This window comes from Erithacus rubecula (assembly GCF_903797595.1).
Source record: "Erithacus rubecula genome assembly, chromosome: 19".
NCBI lineage: Eukaryota > Metazoa > Chordata > Aves > Passeriformes > Muscicapidae > Erithacus > Erithacus rubecula.
Window position 1 is genome coordinate 6,233,808 of NC_136671.1, and position 17,163 is coordinate 6,250,970.

A 17,163-nucleotide genomic window follows, 5' to 3' on the forward strand; every position below is an offset into this window, starting at 1 on the left:
GCGCCCGAGTCCCACTGTAACCAATTGAAAGCTATTTTGATTAATGATGTCACAGGCCAAAGGGCAGGGCACCCTGGGCAGACACCTAATTTATTTAAGCCTCTGAAATAACTCAAAGAATGGAACATTACTGGATTACATGTCACACTTAAGGAAAATATTCATCATTGCTCCAGCCAAAAGACTAATGATCCTGTAAGCAGTACCTGGTTACCAGAGTGAAGATGCTAATTCCTAATGAAAAGCGACTAAAGAAACTGGAATCTGTTAATGCCAGTTATTTCTTTAATAGGAGAAGAAATATCAAAATAGACATTGGGATTATTACTATCTCATCTAAGAAAAGTATCCAACAGGGTATTCAGATCTTTCCAAACACCATCTGCTCCTACAGGATTTGTTTGCTCAGTATTAAATTAAGATAAAGGTAAAGAGCATAAAGAATTAATTTTTTGCAGTATCACGTTATTAAATGAAGTCAAACTCGCTGGCTGTCAGTGTCATGATACAAACCTGCAGTGGCCAAAGGCTCAGATGGTCCAGATTGTTCTCCCACTGGTTATTCTGTGTTCTGGGGGGAGTTAAACTAACAAGAGATGGGTGGTCTGAGTAACATGAATGCCAAATACCAGCCTCATGTGCTTCCTTGGCCTTACTCAGTCTAGAAAAGTGTTTGAGGAAGAGAGCTCCCTGAGCAGGGAACAACATTGCTCCTTAAAAGAAGGAAACCAAGGGGAAATCCTTGTAAATTTAGGAAATCCCCTGTATCATCCTTCTGAATGCATCTGTCCACACCTGGGATCTCAAAGGAGCCTCCTTCCTTCCTTTAAGATCCTTTTTCCTTTGAAAAGGTAGCAAGCATGCTCTGGCTAGAAAGGCACACAAAGCAGGTTTCTCACAGTGCCCAGAATTACGGACAATTTTTCTGTAAAAATTTTGATTTGCTAAAATAATATAACATCAGAGCAATTAATACATTCATTCATATATTGAGTCAGATATATGTGAATTAATGTTAACTCATCAGGTATTTTGGATGAAGAATATCTGGTTTTTGATACCTGGTATCAAAAAAGTTTTAAAAAATCTGAATAAAATGAGTATTCCAGATTTTATCTGTATTTAATAAAGGGTAAAATCCTCAAAGCAAAACAAAGTATCTCATAGTTACTTTTAAGTTTAAAGAAAGCACCCAGCTTAAGCATGAAAAGCCCCTGTTTGTGCTCTTCTGTGAGCACATGCCCTCAGAGCTGGGGTTTCACAGAAGTTGTGGCTGCTATCAGGCAATGAAATGTCAGCTCCTCTCCCCTCTGAGCAGGATGGTGCCTTCCACTGGAACTCCTCACTTACACAGGTGGCAGAGACAGTGAGTGCTCAGCATTTTGGGAATGCCAAGCAAAACCCTTTCTTTTATTGTGCTGTGGGTATTGCACTTTAGATTTGAAAAACAGTAATTTGCAAGTGTGATCTAAGATTAGTGTGTTTTAAAACTCAAATACTGTTTCCTAAGAAATGTAGGTCTCCCACACTACTTCTTCCTGACTCTCCTAATCATATGAAGTGTAATATTTCAATGGGTACAAGAACTAAAACAATAAAAGTTATTGAAAGATAAGTGGAGCTCTTGGTCTGAGCCTAGACTCACCAAGCAGTGCTTCACAACAGCCTATTTATTTCAATTCTCAATAACAGACACTGCTGGAGAGAAGTCTCACCATTCATGTTCTGTTGCAGTAGAAAAATGAAATTATAAATCATTGTTCTTCCTAAGCAGAGTATTTTGTTGTTGCATTTGGATAACTGTCAAGGAAGGAAGAAAAGGTGATCTGCTGTCAACTCAACAGGAATAATTGCAATAGTTTATATAAAGTAATAACTCGGCATTTCCAGTTTCAACATGTATTATTCTTGTTGAATTATTTTGTTTGCACCATTATGCAATATGATGCCTTCCCCAAAGAGTGCAAAAAATTTAAGGGAAGACTATCCTTACTCCTACAAATCCTACTCCACCCAATTCGTAATAGCAGGAAGGTGTGAAACTGAAGGGACAATGTATTTAAGAACATGAATTTTCAAAAGAAAGTGAACGAACTAATATCTTTAAGGACAAACGTAGAAAAATAAGGGGGAAATGTGCTCAACAAAATAAATAGCTGCAAGCTTTTTGACTGCTTAGGAGAAGCCTGTGAGGCTTAATCTAGAAGCCTAACCTGAGTTGCCTTCTGCTCTATAGCAAAGTTTCTCATTCTCGCTGCTGCTGGGGAGGTTTGTTTTTTCCCTGAATTGCAGAAAAATATGATGGTACCTGGCTGCAGCCCCCAAACTCTCATTGGACAACCACCCCAAGCACTATCCCTTCAAGCCTTTATGGGGCTCTCCCTGTCAGCTTCTGTTTCAACTTGTTAATTTACTGTGCCATAAGCAACATCAAATAGTCTCTTAGGCAACCCCTGAGTGCTGGGCTGGGAGTGCTCATCTGGGTACGTCTGTATTGCCCAACACAGCCACGTACAAACAAATCCTGGAGGGCCTCTGTTCAGGAAGGGGTGCAGCTGGGTGAGCTCGTGTTCTCATTTATGGTTACAGGTTTATGGTTACAGGGTTACTCAGAGAGCCACTTGCAGTGCAACCACAGAACAGAATGCAGAGCATCACTTTGGTACACCACATGCAATTATTTCCCTTAAGGGTATCCTCTTCCTCGTGCCTTTAAACCAAGTTGCACACATTTGTAAAAGAGCAAACACAGCTGTGAGACTCTAAGGGATTATCTATACTTTCCTGGTGTAGTCTAGGAAGTTATGGTGAGTTCTCAGTCAGAATTTGCATGGAATAATTTAGTTCTTCCAGTTCCCAGTCCTCTGCTTTATCCCCACTGGCAACAAAATCAAAAACTATATAAAATTAAGACTCTGCACCTGCTCTGCTTCCTAGAGGAATATCAATATTAATGCATGTAGAAAATATAGCAAGACAGAGGACTTCTTATACAGGCAAGAAAAATTTTCAACACTGAACATTTTCACAGTTATCTCCATCTTATTAAAAAATGTTGAGGAGACAGAAAGACCCATTCATTTCATCAAGCACTGAACACTGATTGCATTTTTAGAAGAAACTTTGTTTAACAAAAGCCTAATCAGCCTATTTAATTTCCTCCTCTTTTTTTTTTTCCCTTTAGTTTTTAATTACAGCATGGAACTTCAACTGTGGCCTCTCTTGGCTTTTGTCTGAAGTCAGCAACTGAATTCCTCTATATTTCAGTCAGTTCAGGATCTTGGGTAAAGACACTGAGGCCTCAAACTCTGATTGACAATATTTTCAACCAAACCCAACACAAATGTTCCAATGAACCTGCAGGAATTACACCCTGGCATCAGCTCAGTTGGTTCTGTAGACCTGTAGCAGTGTGTTGTCAGGGGATTACATGGGAATCAGCTTTGCCTCCAATTCTCTGGAGATTTCAAGCCAACTACCTGAACTCCTTCCTCCCTCTACTGCCACCTTTTTGTATTACTCATGCTCACTGTTGGCAGCCCATACACATTATTTGCTAGATATTTTGCAAATGTGTTTTTTTTTTCATTAACTACTTTTATTAACCTTTTTGTCTGTAGTCAGTACCACCACAAATATTTTGTTCCCGTTAGAAAAGAATAGAATGGAAATGTTCACAGTGTTTCCTCATCCTGAGGGCACTGAAGTGAATTGAATCTGCCATTAAAACAACTGTTTTTAAGCAACCCAAACATTTCTCATCATTCTTAATGCAGTGAGAAACCATATCAAACAACTGGCTTTGGTAAGTCACTCATTTTCCTCTTGATTGATGCAAAAACTGTATCTATCCTAAGGATACAAAGCTCTCCTTGAGCATTTGCAAATCTTCCATTAAAGCTTGGAAAGCTCTGAAAGTTACATTAAGGATGTTCACAAATCTTTCCCCCCCTTTAATAGTATAATTACTTGATTGGTTTGATTATAAATCAAAATCCAAGTGAAGAAAGATTCATGTGCTTCATATAAAATGAATCACAGGGAAAACATTTCACAATTAGCAGGCGCTCTTGCCTTACCTGCCATAACTTCAGACACATGGGCATGCCCAGCTTGGCACCCACCTCTGGCTTCAAGGTACAGACTGACGTCTTGGATGGCAGCTCCAAAATCTGAACCTGACATCAGGAAAACAAGAGGAGTTGGTCAGGCTCCAGGTCAAAATTCTGCTGTTAAAAACACAAGTCTTTTAAGGTGATTAGGTTAGTATAAGCTCTTCCAGTAAAAACTGTCTGGAGGAAATGGAGGAATGCATGCTAAGTTGGAGCTGTAAGGGGAATCTACAGCTAGCTAAAGAAGTGCATTGTTTTAGGAAAGACCAGACAAAACTGCTAGAGTGAATGCATCTTCCACTCTTCTATTTAATTACAACCTTCTCAAACAGTGGATGACATTGTGCACACAGCAGATAATACTGCAGACTGCTTAATCTGCTCTCTTTCCCCCTTTTCCAGCTCTGTTGCTAATTTTCTAGCTGTATTCACCTGTGAACACTCACATTGTCTCCTCTCATGGCAATACAGGCAGTGTATAAATGCAAAGGGGATTTTTTATTTACTGCTGACTGCACTAACAAATCATAACCCTGCAATTACCAGCTAAGGGTGGCTGCAGTGGTGTCTGCACACAGGTATTTTTAACACAATGTTGTCTGACAATGCTACATTAAACACCTGCTTTCTCTACAGAGCTGCTTCCATTGTTGCTTGCTCCAATGGTAATGAATCACAGACCTAGTTTGGATGGGTTTGATTTGATTTCTTTTTTTTTTTTTTTTTTTTTAACATTGGGCAAGTTGTTCCTCTGCCAAGGAAGTAGCTCATTTCCACCTCAGGATGATGGCAGGCAAGATCAGGGGAGTCTGCCTTTTTAGTTTGGCACTGGATGATTTTGAGACTCTTGATTGACATGGCAGTGCCTCAACTCTGGGCTGGTTCTTAAGCCTGGAACTCTGGAGAAACAGAAGAAGCTCTCAAAAACCTGCTGCCAGGAACGTTGCTGTTTCTCACATGCACACTTAATCACCAAGGTGATCTTTTCTTCTAATTAAGTAAACAATGGTCTGCATTATGTGGTAAAATTAAATTAGTTGAAACATTTGATAAATCCAGCATCACCAGCTACTCTAGGCTCTTCCAGAATGTGCAAGAGCCCAACAGTGCTGTTAGAGAGCCCCAGTCGTGTGAATTTCCTTAAGCATCTGAGATGAGGTATTATACAAATATGGCTCCTCTGGGAACCATCAATCAAGACCACGGCAGCTGCGATGGCTTTCCAATCCCATACCTTTAGTTCAAAGCTTGCCAGAACATCTTCCTATTTCTAGAGGCTGTCAGCCAGCCTGCCAAAAGCCAGCTGCACTCTAGGACTGCAAGTACAGTGTACTGCACATAACACACAGAACGCTTTCGAAAGCCACTGAGCAATACAGCAGGAAACGGTTTTCCAGATTTGAGGAATAGCAACTATAGCCAAGAGCCATCCAGTCTGCAGACCAAACCTGGGAACAGACCAAAGTTTGATCATCTGGGAATTCTGGTTCTTTGGAGCCACACTCTTAACAAAAGATGCTTTTCTCTCGTCAGCTTTCTTGCTATCAACATAATGACCAAGTTAGCTGTGGCAGGAAATGGGCTATAAATATGAAGATGACCTGCCCTCCTCTTGCCTCTTTCATCACTGTCTCTCCAAAGGGCATTGCCTCCTAGGCAAGACCAAAACTGCAACTTTCATGTAATAAAGACGGGTAAGTATGCTGTGATAAATGCACTTCTGCAGGTTAAAAGAAAAAAACAAACCTTTGTTGCTTTACCTTGACTAAAAACAGATGAACTGGTACAAGGGCTACAGCTGGGCTTGCAAAGGCCAAAGAAAAACAATGAGAAAAGCTTTGTGCAGAAGGCAGGCAGGCATGAGCTGCTGCCTGAGCTGGACTGACAGTTCCAGAGACTGTCTGCATTAAAGACAACTGAGCCTTAGAAATAAATACTATTTCACATATTTTGACAACTGTAACCTAAAACTTGAAGTTCCATGTTTATATTGGTTTTGCTTAATAGGAGAAAGATTTAGCTTTGCCTGAGGTTAATAGTGTTCCTGGGTGGCTAAAACTGGCCACAAGGAAACACACCCTTTCTCTTTTTCACATTAATAAAGCTTTTAACATGTTTTTGGCAAATTGGCAAGAAAAGTGCATGTAACTCATAATTGGTGATTTAAATGCAATCATGAACAAATAAATGCCTGTTCAGATCTCATTATTTATGGACTGAACCTCCTTTAAGACAAAATTACTCTTTTTTTGGACACCAGCCAAGCATAAACACTTATTAAGTCTTAATTTTAATCATAAGCTGCAAATGTACTGTGTGTCACACAGTGCTGCCTATTTGGAAGCACTATATATTATGGGAGCTTATGTGAATTTATTGAAACATGACACAGTTCTAATGCAAAGGTTCACCCACAGAGTGGAACTCTTCTACCTCAGGAGACTGCAAATCATTCTCCTCTAGCAGGGCCCAAGCAAACAAATGAGAATAAAACAGAGATGAGTTGTAAGTGACACTGGGATAAATGTCTTCTATTTGGTTCAGTTGATTATTTAATTCTTCATTACCGGGACTTCTCCAGCTGACACGAGAATGCACTTGTCAATTTTGTTTAACTTAAGTATTATTGAGCACTGTTTTAAAATGGAGGGAGTTCTTTGTTTGATCAGAACAAGGTATGGGACTTAGAATGGTTGTATTGACTGGTGCAGTGGCTGTGTCCGCAGGCATATCTAGTTCTGGAAAAGGCTGAACATTCTGGCAGTGAGTCAACAAAATACTTAAATATGTGCTTAGCTTCTGTGTAATAAAGAAGATCACATTTTCTTGCAATACAGGCACTTATTACTTCATGCATAAAATATGAAAATTTCAGTTTCAAGATACACAACCTATAGTCCAGAAAAGTATGTGAACTTTCATGCTCAAAGCAATTTGCACTTAGCTACAATATTTCTTATCATATTTATGCCACTTTTTTCTTCTTTCATAATTTTGGTATTTTGATGTCAAGTATTTGGTATTATTTTTGTGTGATGTCCTTAAACATCCCATTGTAGAAAACAAAACTGTAATTTCTACAAAGCAGAAGTGGACATTATCAACAAAGCTGTCAGTGAGTGCTGTGATAGTGGCATTAGATGTGGACTTACCCAGTAGGAACTGAAACAGACCCTGCAATTATCTCACACACAGCAAACCTCTGGCTGGTAATAGTAATTCAATTATTTCCATCCTCATCTCCAGGTATGGAATTAGCCTGGGGTGAAAGACCACGTATTGCATTACAGATCACCTGCACCTCCCCTCTTCTCGCCAAGCCCGATTCAGCTTCAGATGGAATACAAGCTCCTCCATCTGAGGACAGACCTGCTGACCTTCTGTTCCCCAGCAGGACTCTTGGACCCAGTATTCAGCAGCACCAGAAGAGTTTTCAAAACTTCTATATGTAAAGATCAGCAGCAGCTGAAAATACTTAAATGTCAGACAAATCTTGGGGTGGTATCCTTGTTATTAAAGCATGAGTTGTACAATTCAGTCATCCTTGTGGCAGTAAAATTAGTGATTAAAACCCCCAAAGGTTTCTTGTGCTGCCTGCTCTTGAGCACATAATTCAACGGCACTAATGTTTCCCCTCCTGAACTATGTGATTTCAGTACCAAAAGCAAGCTCTCAAGCACAGAGAAAGAGAGACTTCCTACCTCCTCCAGGCTTCTGGCTGCCATGGCCATTAGCCAGCGTCCCTGTGCCACCTTTAACAGAGAGCATCTGCAGAATCCCACATGCTCCGTGAAGACAGAATCCGTCACTGAAGTCCGTCCCTCTGCTAAATCCCACAAGCAGATCCTCTGGTCGCGCCCCTGACTGTTACAGTAAAACAAGTTATCCATGAGCTGCAGTCTGAGGAAGCCTGGCTGCCTGCAGGGCAGTAACTCGAACTGGGTCTTTCACAGACAGTAAAGGATCAAGCTTCGAACAGCTTCTGTGGGGCTGTCAATCGTGTGTTCTGTGAAATGTGGGGCAGCTCAGTGTCCCCGAGACCACCACCCCTCTACCGCCTGTGAAACTGGCCAAGAGGCTCAACCATCCCTGGGAGGGGGAGGGCCTGGGAGCCAGTCAGATACACTGCAGTCACACGTTCTGTTTCCTTGTGCACAGAGACTTGATCAGGCTGAGTTGAGCTATTTATATGTGAGAATATATTTATAAAGTCTCATGAGCATTTGAACATATACACAATAAAAAAATACTTACATTTTGTCATTGATTAGATCTAATTTAAAAGGAAACAAAAATATCCAAAGATTCACACATGTAACACTCATCCACCCTAGCAATGAAATGGAAATGTCATGTGTTGACAGCTGAAAGACAAACAGCAAGACAACAAAGACCTCATCAGAGATAAATTAAAAGTTATTCAGCGATCAGCTTCCCACAGCCAGACAGGGCACAGAGGGCTCTTAGGACTGTGCACCTGTGGAGACACAATGAAGAGGGACTGGCAGTGATTGCTCAAGGAGACGCTGTGGCTGAAACACCCAAGGGCAGAGAGCAGCAGCAGCAGCAGCAGGTACAAGAGCAGCTCCCACAGACTCCTCAGCACAGCCCCATCCTGGAGGCTTTGTGCTGCTCCCAGGCAGGCAGAGCGAGGAGGCCACACGAAGGGCACAGCAGGAATTGTTGCAGATTTATGTGATCCCACAGGCTCCCACTGTGCAGAAGCTTCCAATCCATAAACTACCCTAGCACAGGATATATGTCCTCATATTCCCACCTGAGCAAGGAGTCATCAAAAATCCCTTACCCATGTCTTACTTTACCTAGCAATATCACCTGAGGAAGTATGAAACTAAATCAGAGATGTAAATCTAGAAATTGCTGGGACTTCTTCAACATCAGTGCTGTTCAGCTGACTGACAAACTGACACAACATTTATAGCACTGAGGATACACACAGTGTGATACTGCAAGAAACAGTTGTGATTTAGCTTTACAAGAGAGAAATATAAAATACAGGTAAATGCTGTCCTAAAACATCACTGCTATGTGAAGTGTTAGAACTATACAGCAAAAACAGAGGTACAGAAAAACTCTATAATTATACAAGCAATGCTCATTCAATATGATTTTATGGGGGAGAGTGTTCATAATTGTACTTAAGCAGATAAGAAATATAAATGCTAATGAGTTCCACTGTATATTATGAGATGTCTTCTCTAGATAAACATGTCAGAACACCTCCTAATCATAGAGACACTTTGGCATCTACTCTAGATCACCTGTCTAATCCAAAGTACACAAATCTTCCTGACCTTCCCTTGCTAAACAAGAACAGAAGGTATTTTGCAACAAAGCAAAAGCATGAAACTCAACATTCTTGCTCATTTTCAGTTTTCCACTCTCCATCTCTGACTCTTCTCTTCTTTCCTTCTCTTTTCTCCATCTCCCCTCTATTTACAAATTCTTTTTTTAGTCTTCCCCAGCAGTAAAAAGTTTGTCAACTTCAAATTCAAGTGCATTTTCCTGACCCACAGACCTTACCTGTTCTCAGTAAAGACACAAAGATCCCAAGTTGTTATGATATCATAACATACATAATAAAGAAATTAATTGTATCTTCCACATCACTCCCCCTTTTACTCTAGAGTTCTTCCATCTTTCTTTATTTCTGTACTTTTCCATATGTGTTGGAAAAACTTTAAGTGAACTCCAGAATTAAGAGAATCCTTTGTGTCCTCACCCCCCCTTTTTTCCCTTCAGTCACAGAGACAAGAATATATCACAGAGACGAGGATCATTTCACTGGTTTTTGCCTGCTTTGCTAACCTGAGAAGCCTGTCTTTACCACCCATTGTCTCCACGCAGTACACAGATTTTCTTCCGTGGCCATCCAATGCTCTGTCCACTCTGTGTGTTTTCAGGTTCCAGACATGGATAAACCCATTCTCAGACCTGGCAGTAGAAAGAGATGCTTTTAGTGTGAGCATTGCATGGAGGTGATCAGAGTCTGATTTTTTCCTTTTGTTGTTGTTGTTTTTGTTTGTTTGTTTCCAAAACTGAAGCTGTATGCACAAGTAACACACCCATCATGCAAAACCATGAATGCTGCTGTTTCCCCCAGAAAGACTTTTGTCAAAATAATGCACTTCAATTCAACAAGAAACAACCATATGACACTCAGCACAGCCAGAAATCCTGGTGTATTTACCCAGAGAAAAGAAGGGGGATATTGGGTTCTGGGCCTCCACAGGAAAAATGCAGAGTGTGGACTGGAGCACTGGTACCTCTGAGCACAAACTGTGGATCCGGAGGTGGCAGAGCCATCAGAACAGTGAGCTGGGGGATGAGAAGCAGACACAGATATCACAGAGGAGAAAGGCAGCCTAAAGTGAAATAACAACTTTAAATATATTCTGAGCAGTACACTTACTTCTCCTCTTTCCTCTCTGAATTTTCATTAATGAGCATTCTTTCTCTTTGCCACCCAGTAGAGGTGAAGCATTTCCTTTTAAGATGAGCTGATGAAGCAGGTGTCCAACCTGCTCTTTGCTGCATTCCTTTCTCAGCAAGGTGCTGAGCTGGCCACGCGCAGGCACCTCTTGCACATTTATAAATCCCAAATCGGTCACTTGCTCTCCCTGTGCTAAAGGGAAGAGCTACAAAATACAAGAAACTTGACACCCATAATTTGTGTGGGCAAGCAATTTATCATTCTGCTTTAGCCCCCTGGCTAAGTCTTTCCTCTTCCTCCCCAGAAAAATACTACTTTGTGTTTTTTCAGAAAAGCAATGCAGTGAATGTATAAACTGAAAAGAACTCCAGATCACATAATCACAGAATCACCAAGCTGGAAGAGACCTTCAACCCATGCTCATGCCTCAACTAAACCATGGCACTGAATGCCATATCCAATCTTTTTTTAAACACATCCAGGGATGGTGATTCAACCACCCCTCCTGGGCAGACCATTCCAGTACTTGATCACCCTTTCTGTGAAAAACTTTTTCCTAATATCAGATCTATATTTCCCTTGGTGCAGCTTAAAGGTTATGTCCTCTCATTCTGTTGGCTGCTGCCTGGTGAAAGAGACCAACCCCACCTGACTGCAGCCTCCTTTCAGGGAGTTGTAGAGAGTGATAAGATCACCTGTTTCCTTTCCTCCAGGCTGAACACCCCCAGCTCCCTCAGCCATTCCTCACAGGGTTTGTGGTCCAAGTCCCTCACCAGCCTTGTTGCCTCCTCTGGATGCACGGAAGCATCTCAATGTCCTCCCTAAACTGAGGGGCCAGAACTGGACACAGCACTCAAGGTGCAGCCTCACCAGTGCTGGGTACAGGGGAAGAATGAGCTCCCTGCTCCTGCTGGCCACACTATTCCTGATCCAGGCCAGGGGCCATTGGCCTTCTTGGCCACCAGGGCACACTGCTGGCTCATGTCCAGCTGGTGTCCATCAGTGCCCCCAGATCCCTTTCTGCCTGGGCACTGTGCAGCCACACCATCCCCAGCCTGTAATGCTGCAGGGGGTTATTGTGGCCCAGATGCAGGACTCGACACATGGACTTGTTAAACTTCATCCTACTGGACTCTGTCCATCCATCCAACCATTCCAGATCTCCCTGCAGAGCCCTCCTACCTTCCAACAGATCAGCACATACTCCCAGCTTAGTGTCATCTTCAAATTTACTAAGGAAAGACTCGATACCCTCATCCATGTCAATTAGATGGGAGTGATGATAATTTCTACACAAGAATCCTATTACTCCAGAGTATTTTAATTTTTGCTTCTAAGCATGGTTTCTTGAAAAAAAAATGCAGTGCTTCATATTAATTGAGTGACTACTGTGCTAAACATTTTATTCCAAGGGGTTTGTAGTCCCTAAAGGATCAAGAGATGGATGTTTTCAGCTTCATGGTAAATGTGGTCCAAGTCAGCACAGAGCAGGACTGGTTTATGGGGGAGCAGGCTGCCCTGTCCCACACAGGAAATGCAGGGGACAATTCCTGATGAGCTCACAGGGACAGCCTGTGTGACCTTCATAGGCCTCACTGCTCTGGCCCCTCACCAGGTATTTCCCTTCACATTAACAGCTTTGCAGACAGCTGTGCACAAGCACTGGAGAAGGATGAGGACAAATTTTCTGTGTTCTGACTCGTTGCAAATGACCCTCCAGACCTGCCAGACCTGTGCTGAAACAAGGCAACCAGCAGCTGATTTACCTGTATGGTTTGCAGTTCATTGGAAAATGCATTATAATGTCCATTACAAGAAATATTTTCACCATGAAAAGTGTTTGATCCCTGATCTGTGGCATTCCTAGCCACACTTGGTTATCTGCTTCTACCTTTCTGACCTACCTCAAATAGAAAAGGGCAGCTTTTGCCACTGTAGGTGTCACCTGTCATCACTTTTCCCCACTCATGCATATTTACCCCAGATTAAACAAAAAGTGTTCTAAATTCAGTAAGAGAAGATCAGCAGGTGTTTGTCTGCCTGCCGGCTCAGAGCAGAGGAATTGCAGAGCATCAGAATGGAGTGCAAGAGCTATGAGTTCCATGGCAAAACATCCCAACGTTTCATTCCCTTCTCACCTCGGTACCAGCTTTCAGATTGTGTTTAATGGATGCACTTGCTAATGCACCTCATTTGCAGGTCTGCTTGAGTGTTTATAGATCAGTTATCACCATGGTATCTATAGGTTCTAATTAGATGCAATTATCTTTTAGGGCTAGTGATGAAACAGGATTCTCCAGCGTAATGTGCAGTTCTCTCTCAATAGCACTGTGTAATTAGGTATGAAAATAATGAGCTCAGTGGATACCCTCTGTGTTTTAGGGCCCTGACTCATCTCTTTTATGAAGTTGTAGGATGATCCAGACTCATGGCAGGCTGGAGTAAATTTTCAGATGTACACGATGTGCAGGTTCACTCCCACGGTGAGATGCAGCTCCCAAGTGCCCATCTGCAACATGCTCCACTGTGTTATGAACCTGTCAGACCAAGGACTTTGTCACTAAGGGACACCACTTTGGGGCACTGCAGCTGACTGCTGGTGCCCTCAACACAACACTTTGTAGAACGAGATAAATAGAAGAGTAGCTAAGAGTCTGTCAGAGGAGCAGGGTCTTACTTCATGGTGGAGCAATTCTGGCTCACTGCACTGAGCAAGGAAATAGAACTGAGGCAACCCAGAGGCTATCTGGGATTACAAGGCAGGTTTTTAATAGCATTTTTCTAATTACTGACACAGAAGTTTTTGCTGACAGACAGCAAGTGTGTGCGTGGCTGTGGGAAGGGTTTTACCTGGCATGAAACAGACACTACTAATGCATGTCTTTACAAGGACTGTATTTCAGAAAAATCCTCAGACCAGTTATAGGAAAAAAAAACCTACTGAAAACATACTTCTGAGCTGCAAGCTATTGAAGGGACTTTTTGCTCCTTAGAGTCTGGTTCTTTCCTTGCTTTTCTGCTAATCATACATGTGATCCTAGAAATTTGACTTAATATTGAATCTAATGTTTATTGAGTCCTTATGACTTCCTATCATGATTTGGCAGATGAATGGCCGTGTGACAGTATTTAGTGTCTCATTTTCCTTCCAGCAGGTGCTGAACTATAAAATTTCATCTTTGTGGTCTAAGTCACTTAAGATTTAATAAAAAGTTTTTAGGTACCTACAGAAAGTCCCATGAGGTTGCAAAGAGATGGAAATTTGGAGTACTGGTACTTTAATAACTCCAAGAAAGCATCAATCTATTCCTGTTGACACACAAGCATCCTCGAAAAATTGACACTTAGCTTACCTTCAACTCACCAGGTAGCTCAGTGTCTCTACCTTACAGGGATAATGAAGTACATTTTGGTGTACTGACTCAAACAGATAATGGTTATACAGTGCTTTGCTAAGCAGACAGCTACAAACACGCTAAATATGATGACTGTGAGATGGTTAAAGCCTCTGGGGAAATTTTTCAAAAGTGCCTAAGTGATTTAGAAGCCTAAGACTCATTTCCAAATGAATTTTCAATCCTACATCTCTAGGACTTTTTAAAGTTTCACCCCAGGTGTCTAAAAATGAGTTCTCTAATTAGCACAACATTTATTTTCTTGTTAACTCTATCTACCCTCAGGGAGACCAATCTGTTCTTGTTAACTGGGGATATCTGCAACAAATTTAATTAAATGAATTTGCTTAGTATTTAGTCTGGTCTGAGAGCAAAATCTGGCTCAAGGGCTTGAACAAGCAAAGTGCAACCTACAGAAGAAAGTTCATTTAAAGGCATTTCTGAGCTAAACTATATGCTTGTCCCTGTGTTATTATTATCCTCCTACCTCCTGTGAAAGGAGTGAAAAGACATGAATACATGAATCATTTTGCTCATGGCAGTGTTTGCTAGCAAGATGGCACCACCTGCAAGAGAGACACCTCCTCACCATCAGATTCTTTGGTGTTTTAAAAAGTGTTCCACTTCTTATTTCTTTCAGCCTTCCCTGTGCTGGTAACAGCACCATCCTTCAGGAGCTGAGCTACACTGATGTGGCACAGACAATGAGAAGGATTTTTCACAGAGTGCACTGCAAACCCTTGGGCTCCTGCACAAGTTATGTTTGCTACACAAGTGGGGAGTGCAAACCCAGCTGCTCAAATGAAGGTTCCAATTAGTGAATGGCTGAGTGCACCACACATGAGGTACCAGAAAGGGTTTTGTCTAAGAAAATGCATCTGCTAAATGCCAAAACAATTAAATTTCCTTCAAAATTATGTTATTTTAAAGAACAATTCACTATTAATATCCCTCACAAATCTTACTTTGCTTAGGTTGCAATTAGAATAATCCTCAAACCATTTGCATTTCTATGCAGTGGTATTTCAGTATCATCACTTCAGCATTTGATATAAAAAAGTTAAGCTTTTATTTAATGAGAGTCATTTAAAATATGTAAATGTCAAAAGGATTACCTTAGAAAAATCTCTCAGAGAATTAAAAACATTAACAGATTCCCACAGGAAAAATTCCAGCAGAATTCAGCAATTCTCCTGTTCCCACTCCTGTCACTTGTATTTCTATCACACATTGAAGCAAAAACAAATTGCTATTAAAATATTATCCAAACACTCTCCTCCCCCAACAAACTCTAAAGTTCACTTTGAGATACCAACAGCTCAAGCAAAGACAGGAAAAAATCCTCTTCTATTTTTCTTTAGGCTTATTTAGAGGAGTAAAACCTTAGTGGTAAAAGAGCTTTTTCAGGTATAGGAGAAATAAATCTCCCTAGGCATGTCTGGCAAACTGATTTGGGACTGAAACCAGCAGGTGTGCAGACATAATTACAGCAAAATATCCAACACATCCAGGTGTGCTCACAGATACATGAAATCCTTGTTATTTTTTGACAATTCCCAGTCAACCAGGTGCCACCCTCCCAAAGGAAAAATCAGAGCAAAGAATGAGTTGAGAAAGATGTGACTAAATTGTTCTTCCCCCTTTCCAGGCTTTTTCATTCACACAAAAGCCCTTTTTTAGCCTGCAGTTCTGTGCCTACCTGCACCCCCTGACAAACTCTGTGTCACAGTGCTCAGTGCTCTAGTACATGAGTGTGTTTAGGAAGCAGGTGCTGAGCTGCAGCTGCAGAGACAGTCACTGCAAGTAACAGCCTCCTTCAAGTTAATAGTGTAATGCAAACAATTTTGTTTGTTCCATTAAGTTTGATATCTCCACCATTAAAATCCAGAGGACAGCCCTTGCAGTATGAGCTTTCCAGAAGCAACGTTCCCACGTTTCCAGCATCCAACCACTGCAGACATGGAGGTTTCTCAGTGGTGAAACCACAAACTGCTCTCAGCCCAAGCAACGCCCCATACCAGGGCTGCTGCGAGTTCCTTGTGGCTCAACAGCCTCGACAGAGCCCGAGGCTCCCGGGGCACCCGACTGCCCTCACTGAATTGTGCTACAACACAGCAGCACTTGGAAATATCTTACACATCCCTGGATGTCACAAAATGCTGCCTGGTTCTATGGCACTTCTCAGAAGCAGAGAAGGGTAATTTAGCGCTACAAGAACCCATTCAATCAGTAACGTTTTCATACATCATTAAAAGACATGCCAAACAAATCCACAAAAGTTGAATGAGCTGAAGTTCACCTCATCTGACTGCAAAAGTAAAATTTTTATAGGTTATTGCCTACAAATGGTCTGAAAGCAGGTCTATGATTTGCTAAACAATTCTTCAGACATGTTGTGACAAATTTTTAAGCACAGCTTTTCACTTTGCATGTACAAACCAAAAACATATCACAACACACTGAAACAGGGAAGTCAGCAATACAAAGAGATGTGACTGAAGAAATCGCTTTGCACCCGAGGTGAAAAGTAACTCAGCTGTACAAAGAAATGCCTTTCTGGGTCCTGCAGCAAGATAACACACACAAAACACTTAGGGAACAGTGAAAATTCCAAACTAAAAGCCAGGCTTGCATCTTTTCCAATTCTTACCCCAGCTGCCTGAAACACAGGGTATGTTTGTTGTGTGCAAAGACAGAAACGTGCACTAGCAGAAGTAAAACCAGCAGAAACTTGATCAAGAGATATGGGAGTGCTACACAAACAGTTGCAAAGGTCAGAGCCCAGAATATATGAAAATTCATTTGTGAGTCGTATAACAATGCAGCTTTCAGTTTAAAACTCCCATTTCTATCTTCAGAGCTAAACTGAGATAGAAACTATATTATACTTCTAGGGTTTCTTTAAGCAAATTTAAGGAATAATTTAATTCAAGTGGAAATTAGAATCCAGTATAACTTTTTAAATCAATAAATTGATGTCAAGCAGAAATGAGAATTAGTGAGAATTTTTGATTAAACCGGTAAATATACCAATAAAATACTCTCAATTTTCAGAGGTAAGGATAACAAAATGCTTTCTTTTGAATTGCTGATTTTTCATATTACTATTTACTTATGACTGCCAAAGTAGAGATTAAACACAGTGATGTATATCTTGCTAGTTAGTGACACATCAATGTCAAAGAGAATGCAGTGATTTATA

General features: G+C 41.2%; 1 protein-coding gene across 4 annotated transcripts in view; it reads right to left on the reverse strand.

The window, feature by feature from the left end:
- Positions 1-17,163, reverse strand: part of GNB1L (G protein subunit beta 1 like) — a 43,556-nt gene that overhangs the window by 6,664 nt on the left and 19,729 nt on the right. For all 4 annotated transcript variants that reach the window (XM_079322414.1, XM_079322413.1, XM_079322415.1 and 1 more), the window contains 4 exons: positions 10,324-10,451; positions 9,942-10,067; positions 7,814-7,976; positions 4,080-4,178 (listed from right to left, as the gene is read on the reverse strand). In XM_079322414.1, coding sequence (XP_079178540.1) covers positions 4,080-4,178; positions 7,814-7,976; positions 9,942-10,067; positions 10,324-10,439 — 504 coding nt within the window. In that variant the 5' untranslated portion in view covers positions 10,440-10,451. The remainder of the gene's footprint in view (positions 1-4,079; positions 4,179-7,813; positions 7,977-9,941; positions 10,068-10,323; positions 10,452-17,163) is intronic.